This window comes from Ananas comosus, linkage group 6, assembly GCF_001540865.1.
Source record: "Ananas comosus cultivar F153 linkage group 6, ASM154086v1, whole genome shotgun sequence".
Lineage (NCBI taxonomy): Eukaryota > Viridiplantae > Streptophyta > Magnoliopsida > Poales > Bromeliaceae > Ananas > Ananas comosus.
The window spans coordinates 9,224,279-9,237,403 of NC_033626.1; the positions used below are offsets into that span (position 1 = coordinate 9,224,279).

Below are 13,125 nucleotides of genomic sequence, written 5' to 3' on the forward strand. Positions count from 1 at the left end.
TCCAGTGCAGATAAAAAAAAAGGTAGAAATTTGGGTATATGTTTTGATGTCTGGATATTCTTTGTTCGTTATCTTTCTTCTTTTATATAATCTTTAACCCCCCATTGGATGCAGTTGTAACTAAAGTGATTTTCACAATATGGTTATATACTTACATATAGTTTCTAAAATCGCTCACTGCTATTGTTGACAAAAAAATGCTCAACTCGATATCCGACGCACTCTAGCCTCTAACTAGTCCACCTTTTGATATCCCTCCAATTGAAGATTGACTCTGACCACATCTTTGGCACATATTAGAAAGGAAATTACTCGATCAGGTTCTTACTTCGCCCGAAGCGGGTTCAGCCTCAAGATTTATCTCGAGGCTTCAAGAGCTGGCCGAGTTGCAAATTGTTTGGCCTCCCAAATCTCAGCCATTAGTTCGACTGAGGATTGAGCGATAAAAATCACTGGGATAAATGATTTCCAAGGTAGAGGATTGCAGATGATGGAGGTATGCAGCGTGGAAGACGTTCACTTGTGGTGGCTTGCTGATAGTCAGAGTGGTTGTAAGCGATCAGTACTGGAGAGGATAGTTGAAACATCCCTTATATATAATATATAATAGGACAAAACTTTCTTAATCTGGCTATAGTATTTTGGACAGAGGCTAGACCCAAGAGATTAAAAGAATTAATCATGTTAGGGCTAGAATAGTTCTATAATAGGTAACCTACTGTTAAGCAGGGCATTACATTTCGTTTCAGAACCAATTCACCAACTAAAATGTGAGATGGATTTCACATTGCCTTTTGAGCTTGGACTATATGTATGATTGGGCTAACGAGGATATTAAGAACTCCACGGAAGAGTCTGTGATACCCTAATAGTTCCCTATTAGATGTAAATGAGATTGTGATTAGAAATATAACAAATCATGGACCTTAATAATAATAACTGAGCTTAATTATTTTGGAACAGTAGTTGGACCTAATGAGTTGATTTTTTTTTTTTGAGAGATAGGTAGAACGTTACTCGTTTCGTTTATTTCATTTAGAAATAAACTTAGTTGGAAATGTGAATCAACTAGGATTCGAACTTGGGACCTCGGGTACTAACCACCAAGTCCTTTGCCACTTGCTCTAGAGACGGTCGGTCTAATAAGTTAATATTATTAACAGGTAGAATCGTTGTAGTAGGTTTCGAGCGGACCATAAAAAGATAAAAGGGTAGAATTCCTGGTTGGTTAATCCTCCGGTGTAACTGCAATCAAGATGATATTCCTGAGGCGGTTATGTATCGTTTTCTTGGATTATTCTTGGGGTTCATGCCTACTTTTGTATTTTTTAGCATTCCATTTTAAGTTTTTTTGACACTTATCGTCCGATCTCAATTTTTTGTGTATTTTTCTGCTAATGATTATTTTGGCCGATTAATCTTCCAACATGCTAGTTTCAACAATTCTCGTTATCAAAACCTTGGTCTAAAATTTCTAAAAAATTAGCCTTTTATGATCCAACCTTATATATGATATACAATATATCAGATTTCGAACCATTCTATTCTAAATTCGGCCGAAGCGTCCATCCAGGATAGAGTTTGGTATATATAGTCCATCTACAGAAGCTTAAATCTTCGGCGAGTTCGTTCACATCTTGATATTAAAATTAGGTGTAAACAGAAGTTCATTTGTCAAAATACTAAAGTTAAAATAGCCTTGGCACACGTTTTTTTTTTTTTTTTTTTTTTTAAATAAAGTAGGGAATAAAGTTGGGGTGGAGCTCCTTCGAAGCAACGCCACACGCGCGTACGGTCGTGGGCCAAAGCCCCCGCTGCGAACGTTCCGCGTCTTCAGATCGCGTCCAGCGAAGTGATTGGCTCCGCTTACGCAATCGAAGAAGAAGACCACGCGCACGCCGACGCGCGCAAATTACGCCCCCATTCCCCTCGCTCGCCAAATCCTCGCCTACGCGAAATCTTTGCCTACACCGAGTGCGTGACTCCACTCCGTGAACCGTATAGCATTTTGAAGTAAAAATGTATATATTTTTTTTTAACAAATACCATTAAAAGAATAATATAAAAAATATAAAAGAAATGTTCTATCATTACCTAAACATTAAAAAAATTAGGATAAACTTCATATACCATTCTTGTGGTTTCGTACTTTCTCACTTTAGTATCCTATAGTTTAAAGTATATCAAGTTAGTGTCATGCCGTTTTATTTTTATCTTTTCGTCAGCTTTTTCATCAATATTTCGTTAAATTATATACAAAAAACTTCAAATACCCTATCTAAGTTTATTGAATATTCACTTTAGTACCCTTTGGTTTTAACTTTGTCACTAAACAAAAAAAATTAGTGGGATCGATAATAAAGTAATAAAAATGAAACCACAGAGCACTAAATTGACACACTTTAAACTATAGGGTATTAAAATGAGAAAGTGTGAAACCACATAAGTGGTATTTGAAGTTTTTCCAAAAAATTACAATAGAGGAAGGGCCAATATTTGACCGGGCATGTTTATTTTACCGAAAATAAAAAAGGTAAAGTTGTTTTTTACTGTTATGTTCATTTTCGTCACTTGATTTGTCATAAATTAAATTCATTCGTAATTTTTTTTAAAATATCATCAAAGTTAATAACTTGAGAGAAAAAAATTAATTACTATAACTTTTTACATTCTCTAATGTGTTAGCGTAAAATTTTTTAGTAAAATAAGTTTTAAAAATAAGGTAATTATAATTTTAAATTATTAATTTTCTAACGCAATACCAAAAACTAGTGACTAAGATATAAAACCACAAGGAAGAGAGAAGGATAAACAACCTATTCCGATAGAGAAAAATAATCAATAAACTTTAAAAATCTTCTTCTGCAATAAGTTTTGGACGTACTTATAATAATATTAAGAAATCAAAATCCTACTTTAAATTAAATTCTAAAATTTTTAGCGAATTTTTTAATAAAAATATATAATCCTAATTTAAAACTTTCAAAATCTTATTCTTAATTTTTAGAAATTTATTTTTTAGAGAAATCATAATCTAAAAAAAATTGCTAAAACAAAATTATCAAAAATAAAAATTTTAAAATTTTGAGTGCGTCATTTTCTATCGAACAAGCAATAGTGAAAAAAAAAATTCACCTAAATTTTAATTCAAATAAAAGTAGTTTTCAACCTGGAAATTATTTATAGAAAAACAACAGCCCATAATAGGAAGCAATATCAAAATTTATCATTATCATTCTATATATAAATTAAATTTAAATTTGAAAATCTCTATTATAAATTTTAAAAGTGTTATGCAACCAGATGTACGTATACACCAAATTTTGTCCCCTTCGGGAGAACATATTCCACAATTTCCCCCTCTCGCACCACTTGGATCTCGATTCCCCTCCTCCTTTTCCCTCTCCCTCTCCTTCTTTCTCTCTCCTCTCTCTCTCTCTCCTCTCCCTCTCAACGCTCCATTTATACCCTCCGAGCGAACCCGATACACTCGCTTCGCCCATCTCTTCATTCCTAGGTACCGATCTCTCGCTCTCGCTCTCTCTCTCTCTCTCTTTACGAATCTAATGTTGTTTCCGGTTCCTTTTTTATCAACATTTGGTGCAATGATACGATTGTTTTGCGTTAGTGCTGGTGATTTTGGTGGATCTGGTGTTTCTGCGATGTTCTTGTTGGTGGTGGAGTGAATCTAGGGTCTTTCTTGTTTCAGATCTGTTGAGATTGTGGAGAATGCGTTTTTTGTTACGATTCTGACGGTTTCTTTTATAAAATTTTGCTTAGATCTGGTGTTAGTTTGGTTTAAACGATTTAGATCCTTCCGATTACGAAAAAAGTTGGATTAGAAAATTTTGGTATTGGTAAATTTCGAGACATGAATACTCGATTTTGTGAGCACACAGTGTTCTTCATGTCAGATCTGCTTGTTTGGTATTTTTTTTTAGTAGTTTCTTTCTCTATAGCATTTTAGTAATGTTTGATATGAAGTTCTTTATCTCTTTCTTTTCAAAGGGGAAATTGGTAATCTAACATTCAGATCTCATCTTCCTTTGGATTGGTTTTAATTAAAAATGCGCTGGATCTGATATTAAATCCTTAGATACTAAATTCCTCTGCAGCTTTGCCTTTCACAAACGTTGGATCTTCCAGAAAACATCTTTGGATATATAATAATTGTCCTGGAAATTGTAGAGCGCTTGTTTCTATTGCTTGAATGACCTGTAATGATGGATGCATGGCCAAGATATACACTTTAGTCTTAGTGCTTTCAAAATTCGCTGACCCTGGTACAGTACGACATGAATCTGTACCATTTACATAGCTTCTGTGCACTTTCATCACAGGTTGTTTTCTTTTTGTTGTTCATGGAATTTTGTGTTTAAGTTGAGGATTAAACAAAGTTAGTTGGACTAATGACGTTATGGCTTGATTATCTCTTGCATTTCCTGCATTGCAGCGGTGATAATTTTGTGATTCTGACGCCCAACCTTGCATACAGTTGCAAATGCATAGATGGACATGTTAGTCTGCATGTTTATATCATCCTACAACTTGGTCAATTGCTATTATACTGCCAGGTCATAGGAGGATGAATGCAACTTATTAAAGGGCATTTTAGTGATTGTAGATTCTCTGATTGATTCTTATTTAATTGTAGTGTTGGACACCCTTGCCACTTATTAAATGGCATTTTGGTGAAATTATAGCATCATAATAATTAATATATTTCCTTCACCAGCTCATACGCAAAGATTACATTATTGACTAAAACATTGTTTGTGGAATTACGCTCAATTTATGTACTTTATTTGCTTTGGGGCAATTGCTTATATGCCCTTATAAAGTTCTTGATTTTTATATTTAGCTCTTTTAGAAGACTAATATAAAAACCGCCCTTCTAAAGTTCTGCTATTCTAAAAAAAATACCCTTGTAAAGTTCCAAACTCTTTCAAATATACCTCTAGAGTTAGATTCTGTTATTACATCATTAAAAATAACCGTTATCCCCTATGAAATGACTATTTCCCATTTAAATACGCTTTTTATTACTACTTACTTATCTTATTTGCCCCTACGTTTCTTATTTGCCCTTAAACGGTTTTCTAATTTTCTTATTTGCCCTTACAACGGTCGTCTTCTTCCTCGAGGTGAAAAGAAAGAAGTTTCATCTTCGCTGAAGATGGAGTTTTTTCTTCTTCCCACTGTACCTCATCCATTAGTGCCTCCTATTTAACCAAAATCACGAAATTGAGCTCTAAACATATAAAAATCCATTTCTAATAAAAAAATAAAAATAATAGGACCTTATACATGGAATGGATTAAAGGATTCATGTCACTTTCGTTAGAAGATTAGAGAAATGGATTATCAGAGGAATTCGGCTATTCTTCCTCGGTCAAGAAACTCCAATTGAGCGGCTTCCAATGCTCCGATCCGATTGGCGACACTGTGCTCGTCTCCTCCGCTGTTGGATTTGGCTTCTTCTTCTGTCCCCTCCCCTTCCACTTCCAGCAAGAAGGGCCTCTGCCACAACCGCCACTGCTGTGCTGGAGTTGTCGCTGCCGAGGATCCCAAAGAAGAGGATCCGATCGACATGGAGAGAAGCCCTAGAGAGAAGGGGAACTGGGAGAGATAGACTAGAAAATTGGATTAAATAAGAAGGGGCAAAAATAGTATTTTACCTTTATTTTAGCCTGAGTTGAGACATAACCTGAGTTTAATCCGAGATGAACTAACAGATGCGAATAGTGAGGGTAGATTTGAATAACGGGGAAAGTTTATAGGAGTATTTTTGAAACAAAAAATTTTTAGGGATAAATAAGACATTTCTTAATTTTTGAGGTTTTAGGCAATTATCCCATTTGCTTTGATATAAGTCAATTATCTGATTACTTTAACTCTTATATAGAAAATCTAAAAAGCAAAATTTCATGTATAGTTCCTCTCAGGTTAAAGAATTTCTAAAGACTTTTGAGCAATGGGACATGTTGAAGCTGCTCCTGTTGTGACGAATGAGGAAAAGGTGCTTTTATGATCTCAATTTTTATTTCTTCTTTTATTTTATTTCGCCGGATGATGCATTTGCAGAGACACCTTTCTCACTTGAGATCTCTCTCTGATTCCTTAATCACTAATGTTATAAATAATATGTCATGAAATAGATTAGAGCAAGTCATATATTTACGTTATATAATAGATTGAAATTTAAAAACATAAATTAATAGAAATGTGCATAAAAATTGTTTTTGTTTGCAGGATGTTAGTGAAAGCCTCTTGGGCGACAAGAAAGTGACTGTTGTATTTGTTTTAGGTGAGGCTTGTTTCACTTCATGTCTCAGTGAAATTTCTTACCAATTGCATGCCATAAAATAATTCCATGTCGATAATGTTACAACATTTGTAGCATATATCAGTAAAATAACAAAAGATCAACCTGTTCTTTAAATCCTTCTAAAGTAATAATTGTTCCCAACTCATGCTTCAATCTACTCATATATACCTGTATTAACAGCATGTTACATGGGTAGGAATGTGGCATTTCGCTAACGAAAGAAACTTAGAAAGGATGGCACATGGTTGCACATCTTAACATTTATGGATTGTTTTTCCTTCATTGTTGATGTAGCAAATCAGTGAATCACATGTGTAATATTGTATTTCCAAGCATATTTTTGTTCTAGTTTTCTACCTTTTGTGATGCTGTATTGATTTGGCAAGGCAGTAGTGTTGAAAATTTTCAATCAACTGCAGCACTTGATGGCATCAACATTCCAATCCCCATGACAAGCACAACACACCACATGTCATACCCTGAAAAACATATGCAAGATATACAAAGAGACAAAAGCGATTGCTATAATAAATGATTCTTCTGTTAATGTTTCTACAGGTGGCCCTGGTAGTGGAAAGGGTACGCAGTGTGCCAATATTGTTCAGAACTTTGGATTTACTCATCTCAGCGCTGGCGATCTTCTGCGTGCAGAAATTAAGTCTGGTTCTGAGAACGGGTATTTGACCTCTCTAATGTTATAAACAGCAGTGATGGTAGAATTTCTCAACAGTCCAAACTAATCTATATCTATTTTGCAAAAGATAGAGCTCATTCGCAGAAAACCTTGTTTATAATTTTAAGTGGCTTTAAAGTCATTTGAAAAATAACCCCTGCATCATGTGTTATACAATCTTTCTGCTTTGACATTAATGATTGCTATTATTTCTACAGAACCATGATCCAGAACATGATAAAGGAGGGAAAAATTGTTCCTTCTGAGGTAACAATAAAGCTGTTACAACGGGCTATGCTAGAAAGTGGAAATGACAAATTTCTCATTGATGGATTTCCTAGAAATGAGGAGAATCGTGCTGCTTTTGAGAATGTTGTAAGTCTGCATACTTCTATATTTTCCTGACATGTTATGTGTAGCTACTACTACTCGTTGTACAAACAGTTTAAGTATGTTCACCTTTTCATTTTAAAGTCGAATGCAAGATTCTTAGTTGCTTCGTGCTGTTTCAGACAAAAATAACGCCCGAGTTCGTTTTATTCTTTGACTGTTCTGAGGAAGAGATGGAGAAACGGCTTTTGAATCGTAATCAGGTTTGACTGCATGTTTTTGTTTCAATGTTTTTCACTTTCTCATCACGTAGAAACACCAGTTTGTTTTTCTGACATCTCATTACTCTTGGCTACGTAGGGAAGAGATGATGATAACATTGAGACCATCAGGAAGAGGTTCAAAGTTTTTGTGGAATCTAGTTTACCTGTAGTGGAGTATTACGAATCAAAGGGCAAGGTTAAGAAGGTATGCAACTTTGTCAGCGGTAAACGAATTGATGGAGTTGTAGATACTACCTATTTTGTATGAGAATTCTATATTATGGCACTAGTTGTCTTACAAATATTCTGGGTTATCCATCAATTTTAAAGTCAAAATCTGGTAATGCTTATAACATGTTCTATTTTCAGTTTCATGCAATATCTAACTGTGATTTTATGCAGATTGATGCCGCAAAGCCTATCCCTGAGGTTTTTGAGGATGTGAAAGCCATTTTCTCCTCATATGGTGCAAAGGTAAGATTATTGTCTACTGTTATACATTCTTCAATCACTAAAAAATGAATTGGTAGGTATGCATATATTTCTTCTGCTTATCTGACATGGTAGCTCAAACATGCAAAAGTCAAATCTAAGCGAAGAGAAATGAATGTTATAGTGCTATAAATCAGAAAATAATGCCTAAGCTGTTTATTCAATTAATTTCATATTGCATCTGCTAATTCACTTGAATATTTTGTAGGTATTATTTAATTCCCAACATATTTTACCAGCATTTTATTACCGGCATGTATTTTAATCAATTCTTGAACCTTTATGTTGCCTCTTTTTTTCTCCATTTTCTAGCAGGCTATGTAGAGTCACAAGAACGATAGACAATACCACAAAATAAAGGTAGTTATTTATTTTTATATCTGTTGCTGAAATTTCTTCTTCACATAGCGATTCTATGAGAATGCTTTATTTGTCGGTGTTTTGATCATGTCATTGTTAATATTGATATTATCTGATATTTGACCAAGTTAGAAAAGTTGGAATGCAAGGTAGAACACCGTCCTTTTGTAGTAGTAATTAAACAGTTGGTTACTGCCCCTTTTTCAAACTGCTGGCTTTAGCATAGGCTGAAAATTCCCTATAAATTCATTATGAAAATAATCAGACAAGTATAAAACCTTGAAAGTCTTTAGAGAAGGGTTCAAAAAGAAACCTAAAACGCAATTATATTTTTCTAACTACACCTGAAAATCTTTCAATTGCATAAAAGTTATATACTTAAGTTGGTTCATATGGCATTGCTAAGGTGATCTTCTTATAGCTTGTGTTGGATCTTACATTCTTACATGCCGATTAAATAGATTAAAAATCCATCAGTAAATTAATCAAATTTTAGTTTGCTCTTTTACCATTGCTTTTAGTTGGCTAGCTGAACATTCTTTTTAGCCTGAATGGGAAAACCACCCTTGTACTTCAACAATTTCAACCTTGCTCAATTTGCAGAAATATATAGAGAAAGTGGGAAAAGTGCAAAGGTGGTTTTGTAATTTAGCCTCATTTATGCTTGCTTAAAATTTAGGCATTTCCGGGAGATTCACAGTTTTGATGGTTTCTTTTCCACTTTTATGCAGTTTATCAAATTGCAATGCGCCGATGCGTGTAAAACTCACCATGATTTCTGAAAATATCTGCAGGTGTTTCTTCAGAATGTGAACCGCGTGTGTCTAGAATGGAGTTTGATATACCAAAATAGAAGAGGGAGTCTTTAGTTCGTTGTAGCTGTTTTTTATAGTTCATACCATCAGATAATTTATTTTCCGGGGGTTATGGTAATAATTTACTTGTATACATCTTATGCTAGTTCTTTAGAGATCTGGTGCAGCGTTGCTCAGCTCCGTCAGATCCATATTTTTAATATGTGTTCTTATCATCTTATTGAGTTGTACTCCGATCCGTTTCATCAATAAATGATCGCCAGCCTCGTGTGGTTATTATGAATCATGTTGTGATCTTATAACGCAAAAACATACTATTGTAGCTCCAGTTAGGCTTATTTCATATGCAAGAATGAGATCCTTTTTGTAAGGATACTATGTTACTTTTGTGTTTTCAAACAAAATCGACACTGGAGCATCAACAATCACCAAGTAGCCCACTGCAGTGCAACCTTTGCTGCTGCCCCTGCCGCTGCAACGGCTGATGGATGGTAACTACGCCACCACCTGGGTGATGCTGGTGCAGGGTTCGCTCTGATCTGATCTGACAAATCTTTTGTTTAAACTGTGCTCACCTAGTAACTTCATGAGTCGTGACCTATCTTGAACCTATTTGTTTTATCGAAGTTGATGTTCGGATTGAAGTAGATTATTATGTAAACTAGAGTTGTAGTAAAAATTATCTTTTTTTTTTGCTATTTGTTCCTATAGTTGTGGAATAGTTGTGGAATTGAAGTTTTTTAGTTGTGTTATTTATTTGATAGAAAGTGAATGATGTAGAAGCTGAAGTTTTCAGTCGTTAGTATTTTATTAGTTTTTTTTTGTTTTTTTTTTTTTTCCCGGTGAGCACATGTGAAATGACAAGAAGTAAATAGGTGCTACCCACTTCATTTATTTTATTTAAAAATAAATTTAGCTAAAAATATGAATCAACTAAGATTCGAACTTGGAACCTCGGGTACCAACCATCAAGCTCTTTGCCAGTTGCTCTAGGGACAGTCAGTGGCAAGAAGTAAATCATTAGTAACAGCCGGAGATTGCTTCAACCCCCAACGTAAACAATTTGATATTCTGCTCTATATTTGGTACCTATCTCTCAATTCTGATGGTTGGTACTCGAGGTCTCAAGTTCGAATCCTAGTTGATTTACATTTCCAACTAAGTTTATTTCTAAATAAAATAAACGAAGCGGGTAGCGTGCTACCTATCTCTCTAAAAAAAAGAAGATATTCTACTCTTTGTTCAGCCGACTAATGCTTTTGTCGAATAATTTTGATTTGGAAAAGGTAATAATATTTCAAGAACGAAAATTAGAAGTAAGCGTGGAATGAAAAACATCATACACAATAAATTTTAGCATCTTATTATAAAATCTTCACTCGCCCCCACTAACCCTCCTCACATGCGCAGAAGATACCAGCACTTGAAATGCAGAATTTGTCAAACTTAAGGCTTAAGGGTAGCGCTCTAAAAGAAAGAAAAGCCGCAAAATCAAGAGGATCTATACTAACCCTTATTTTCTACCAACATTAGGAGCAAATGTATGTAATCTAATTTATGAGTAACTGTAATGCAATTCCTTTATCTTCCACAAAGCCGTCCACCATTAGCCACCCACGACCATCCTGTTCATTCTTGGAACCATCTGGTTCCTTTGCACGTGAACATACCTTCACGCTGCATGCGCGCCTTTGCCATGTGCAATGTTTGACGTCGCAAGTCGTCTCATCATCAAGCAGTCAAGTGAAGCTCGATCTTGACTTGGATCAGCAACTGAGATCTGAGAGACCAACCGTGTAAGGTTCCCCCATAATCTAAGGTTTAGTGTCGCTTGCTCAAAAACCATCCCGCTCGGCCTCTTGCTGAAGCCTAGATCTTCGAGTAGTGTACAGGAAACGCGATCAGATAGTTCCCTCTCTAATATGCATCTGAGATAAAATCGCATTGCCTTCAATCGAGCAATTCCCTCTTCGTCTTCATTCTTCTCGCCATTCCTTCCTCGCTAGCTCTCTCCTTTCCCTTTCTCTCTCTCCTCTCGTTTCCTTCTCCTTTTCCTCCACCGCCCCTACGACGACACCACACTTATCTATCGTATCTCGCCCACACCTCCACTAATGCTTGCGATGGTAACATAGGCTCGGATATGGCATAGATTGCTTTCCTCCTTGCTGTTCCTTGCTCTCTTTCTCCTTCCGCTTCCTCTCATCCTTCCTCCTCCTCCTCCTCCTTCTCCATTGCCCCTATGTTGACACTACGCTCTTTTCTTCTACCTCGCCTATATCTCGGCGGACGTTTCAGCAGCGGGGGTGGTGGTGGCAGCGACGCAAGCTCAGATATGGCAAAGATCATGAAAATGAGGTTGTGGTGAAGAGCGCGGTTGTGGACAACAACATTGAAGAGGGTGCTATAGGATTTGAGGACAACGGGGAGGGAAAGCGCGTAGGGGTGGGGGCTGCTGCGGTAGAGGATGAGAAAGGGGATGCAGTAGTGAAGAAGGATGCAAAGGATGGAATAAGAAAAAAGGAAAGAAGAAAAAGAAAAAATATATATATGTACAGTTTTCTTCTCCTATGAAAGCTACTACCTGTCACGGCCGCCATAGGAAAAGTCATGAAGTAGAGAAGAAAGAAGATAAAGAAGAAGTTACACTATTTGAGAGTAAATTATACTGTTTAAGACTAAGTTGTACTATTTAAAATTATTTGAGATTAAGTTGCATTACAAAATATAAAGTTCCACCGTTTGCGACTAAGTTACATTATTTTAGACTTAAGTTGTACTATTTGAGAAGTGGTAACTTAGTTTCAAATAGTTTAAATGGTACAACTTAAGTCTCAAATAGTGTAATTTTTATCCAAACGTTATTTTTCTTATTTTTGAGAATAATTAAATTTTCATCCAAATGCAAAGTTGGTTTAGTTCTTGTTTATATCTAAAGTTGTATCTACCTCTGAAATAAGCAGTTCTTATTTATATCCGAACCAATCGAAGCCTTTGAGTTTTTACATTGAAAAAAGCTTTACAAGATAAGTACAAAATATTGGCCTCTAGATGAAAGAATATAAGATTTACACCCCATTTTTAAATATATAAAGATAGCATTGCTCAAACCCAAAAAAATTTTGTGGAACATGTGTAAAATATATATCTATATATGCAGAGTGCACATGTTATGTACATTTCTCTTTTAGTATATAAAAAAAAATCTTTTAGTATAATGGTAATACTATCTGTACATCTAAAAAGATATTACAAATCTTACACTCTCTAATCCAAGTGCTCATATTGGGTCCTCATCTTGCCCCTTTTTTCAGTACTAAAAATCTAAAAGAATNTAAAAAAAAATCTTTTAGTATAATGGTAATACTATCTGTACATCTAAAAAGATATTACAAATCTTACACTCTCTAATCCAAGTGCTCATATTGGGTCCTCATCTTGCCCCTTTTTTCAGTACTAAAAATCTAAAAGAATTCTAAATACTAAGAGGAAGGGTTATAAGATTACAACTTTTTTTTTTAAAGTGTATAAATAATTAACATTTTCCTCAGTAAAAATAGCACAGAAGAATATTACTCATTTATTATCTATATATGTAGTTCCAGTATAAATGACAACATTTAACTGCAAGATATTATTTTTATATGAAATTCCTATTACATACAAGTTAGTTACATAGAATCAGTATCCTAACCACTTCACCAAAACATCCTCCTTCTATGCTTAGTAAAAGCCAACCAAAAAACCACAACATTTGCTCTCCTTTGACAAGACAATGACCTCCCAACCCTACATTCTCTCTACCAAAACATACTGAAAATAGCATATTCATGTTCTTAAAACCATCCCAACTCAACCCTTGTT

General features: G+C 35.1%; 1 protein-coding gene across 5 annotated transcripts; it reads left to right on the forward strand.

Annotated features, from left to right (window-relative positions):
* Nucleotides 3,357–9,547, forward strand: LOC109711365 (UMP-CMP kinase 4-like). Of its 5 annotated transcripts, none has more exons than XM_020234369.1 (10): nucleotides 3,357–3,517; nucleotides 5,936–6,019; nucleotides 6,253–6,307; nucleotides 6,887–7,004; nucleotides 7,220–7,376; nucleotides 7,514–7,594; nucleotides 7,692–7,799; nucleotides 7,997–8,068; nucleotides 8,399–8,446; nucleotides 9,178–9,547. In XM_020234369.1, exons 2-9 carry the CDS (start codon nucleotides 5,975–5,977, stop codon nucleotides 8,408–8,410), a joined length of 648 nt encoding a protein of 215 aa, XP_020089958.1. In that variant the 5' UTR covers nucleotides 3,357–3,517; nucleotides 5,936–5,974; the 3' UTR covers nucleotides 8,411–8,446; nucleotides 9,178–9,547. The 5 variants fall into 5 exon arrangements, with proteins under 5 accessions (XP_020089958.1, XP_020089956.1, XP_020089960.1 ...); XM_020234367.1 differs by having other exon boundaries at nucleotides 9,241–9,547; XM_020234371.1 differs by having other exon boundaries at nucleotides 8,402–8,446.

Coding starts and splice junctions, on each gene's coding strand:
- LOC109711365 (XM_020234369.1), top strand. CDS start 5,975: ATGGGACATGTTGAAGCTGCTCCTGTTGTGACGAATGAGGAAAAG. Junction 6,020..6,252: donor TTGTGACGAATGAGGAAAAG/GTGCTTTTATGA, acceptor TTTTGTTTGCAG/GATGTTAGTGAAAGCCTCTT. Junction 7,595..7,691: donor GGCTTTTGAATCGTAATCAG/GTTTGACTGCAT, acceptor TTGGCTACGTAG/GGAAGAGATGATGATAACAT.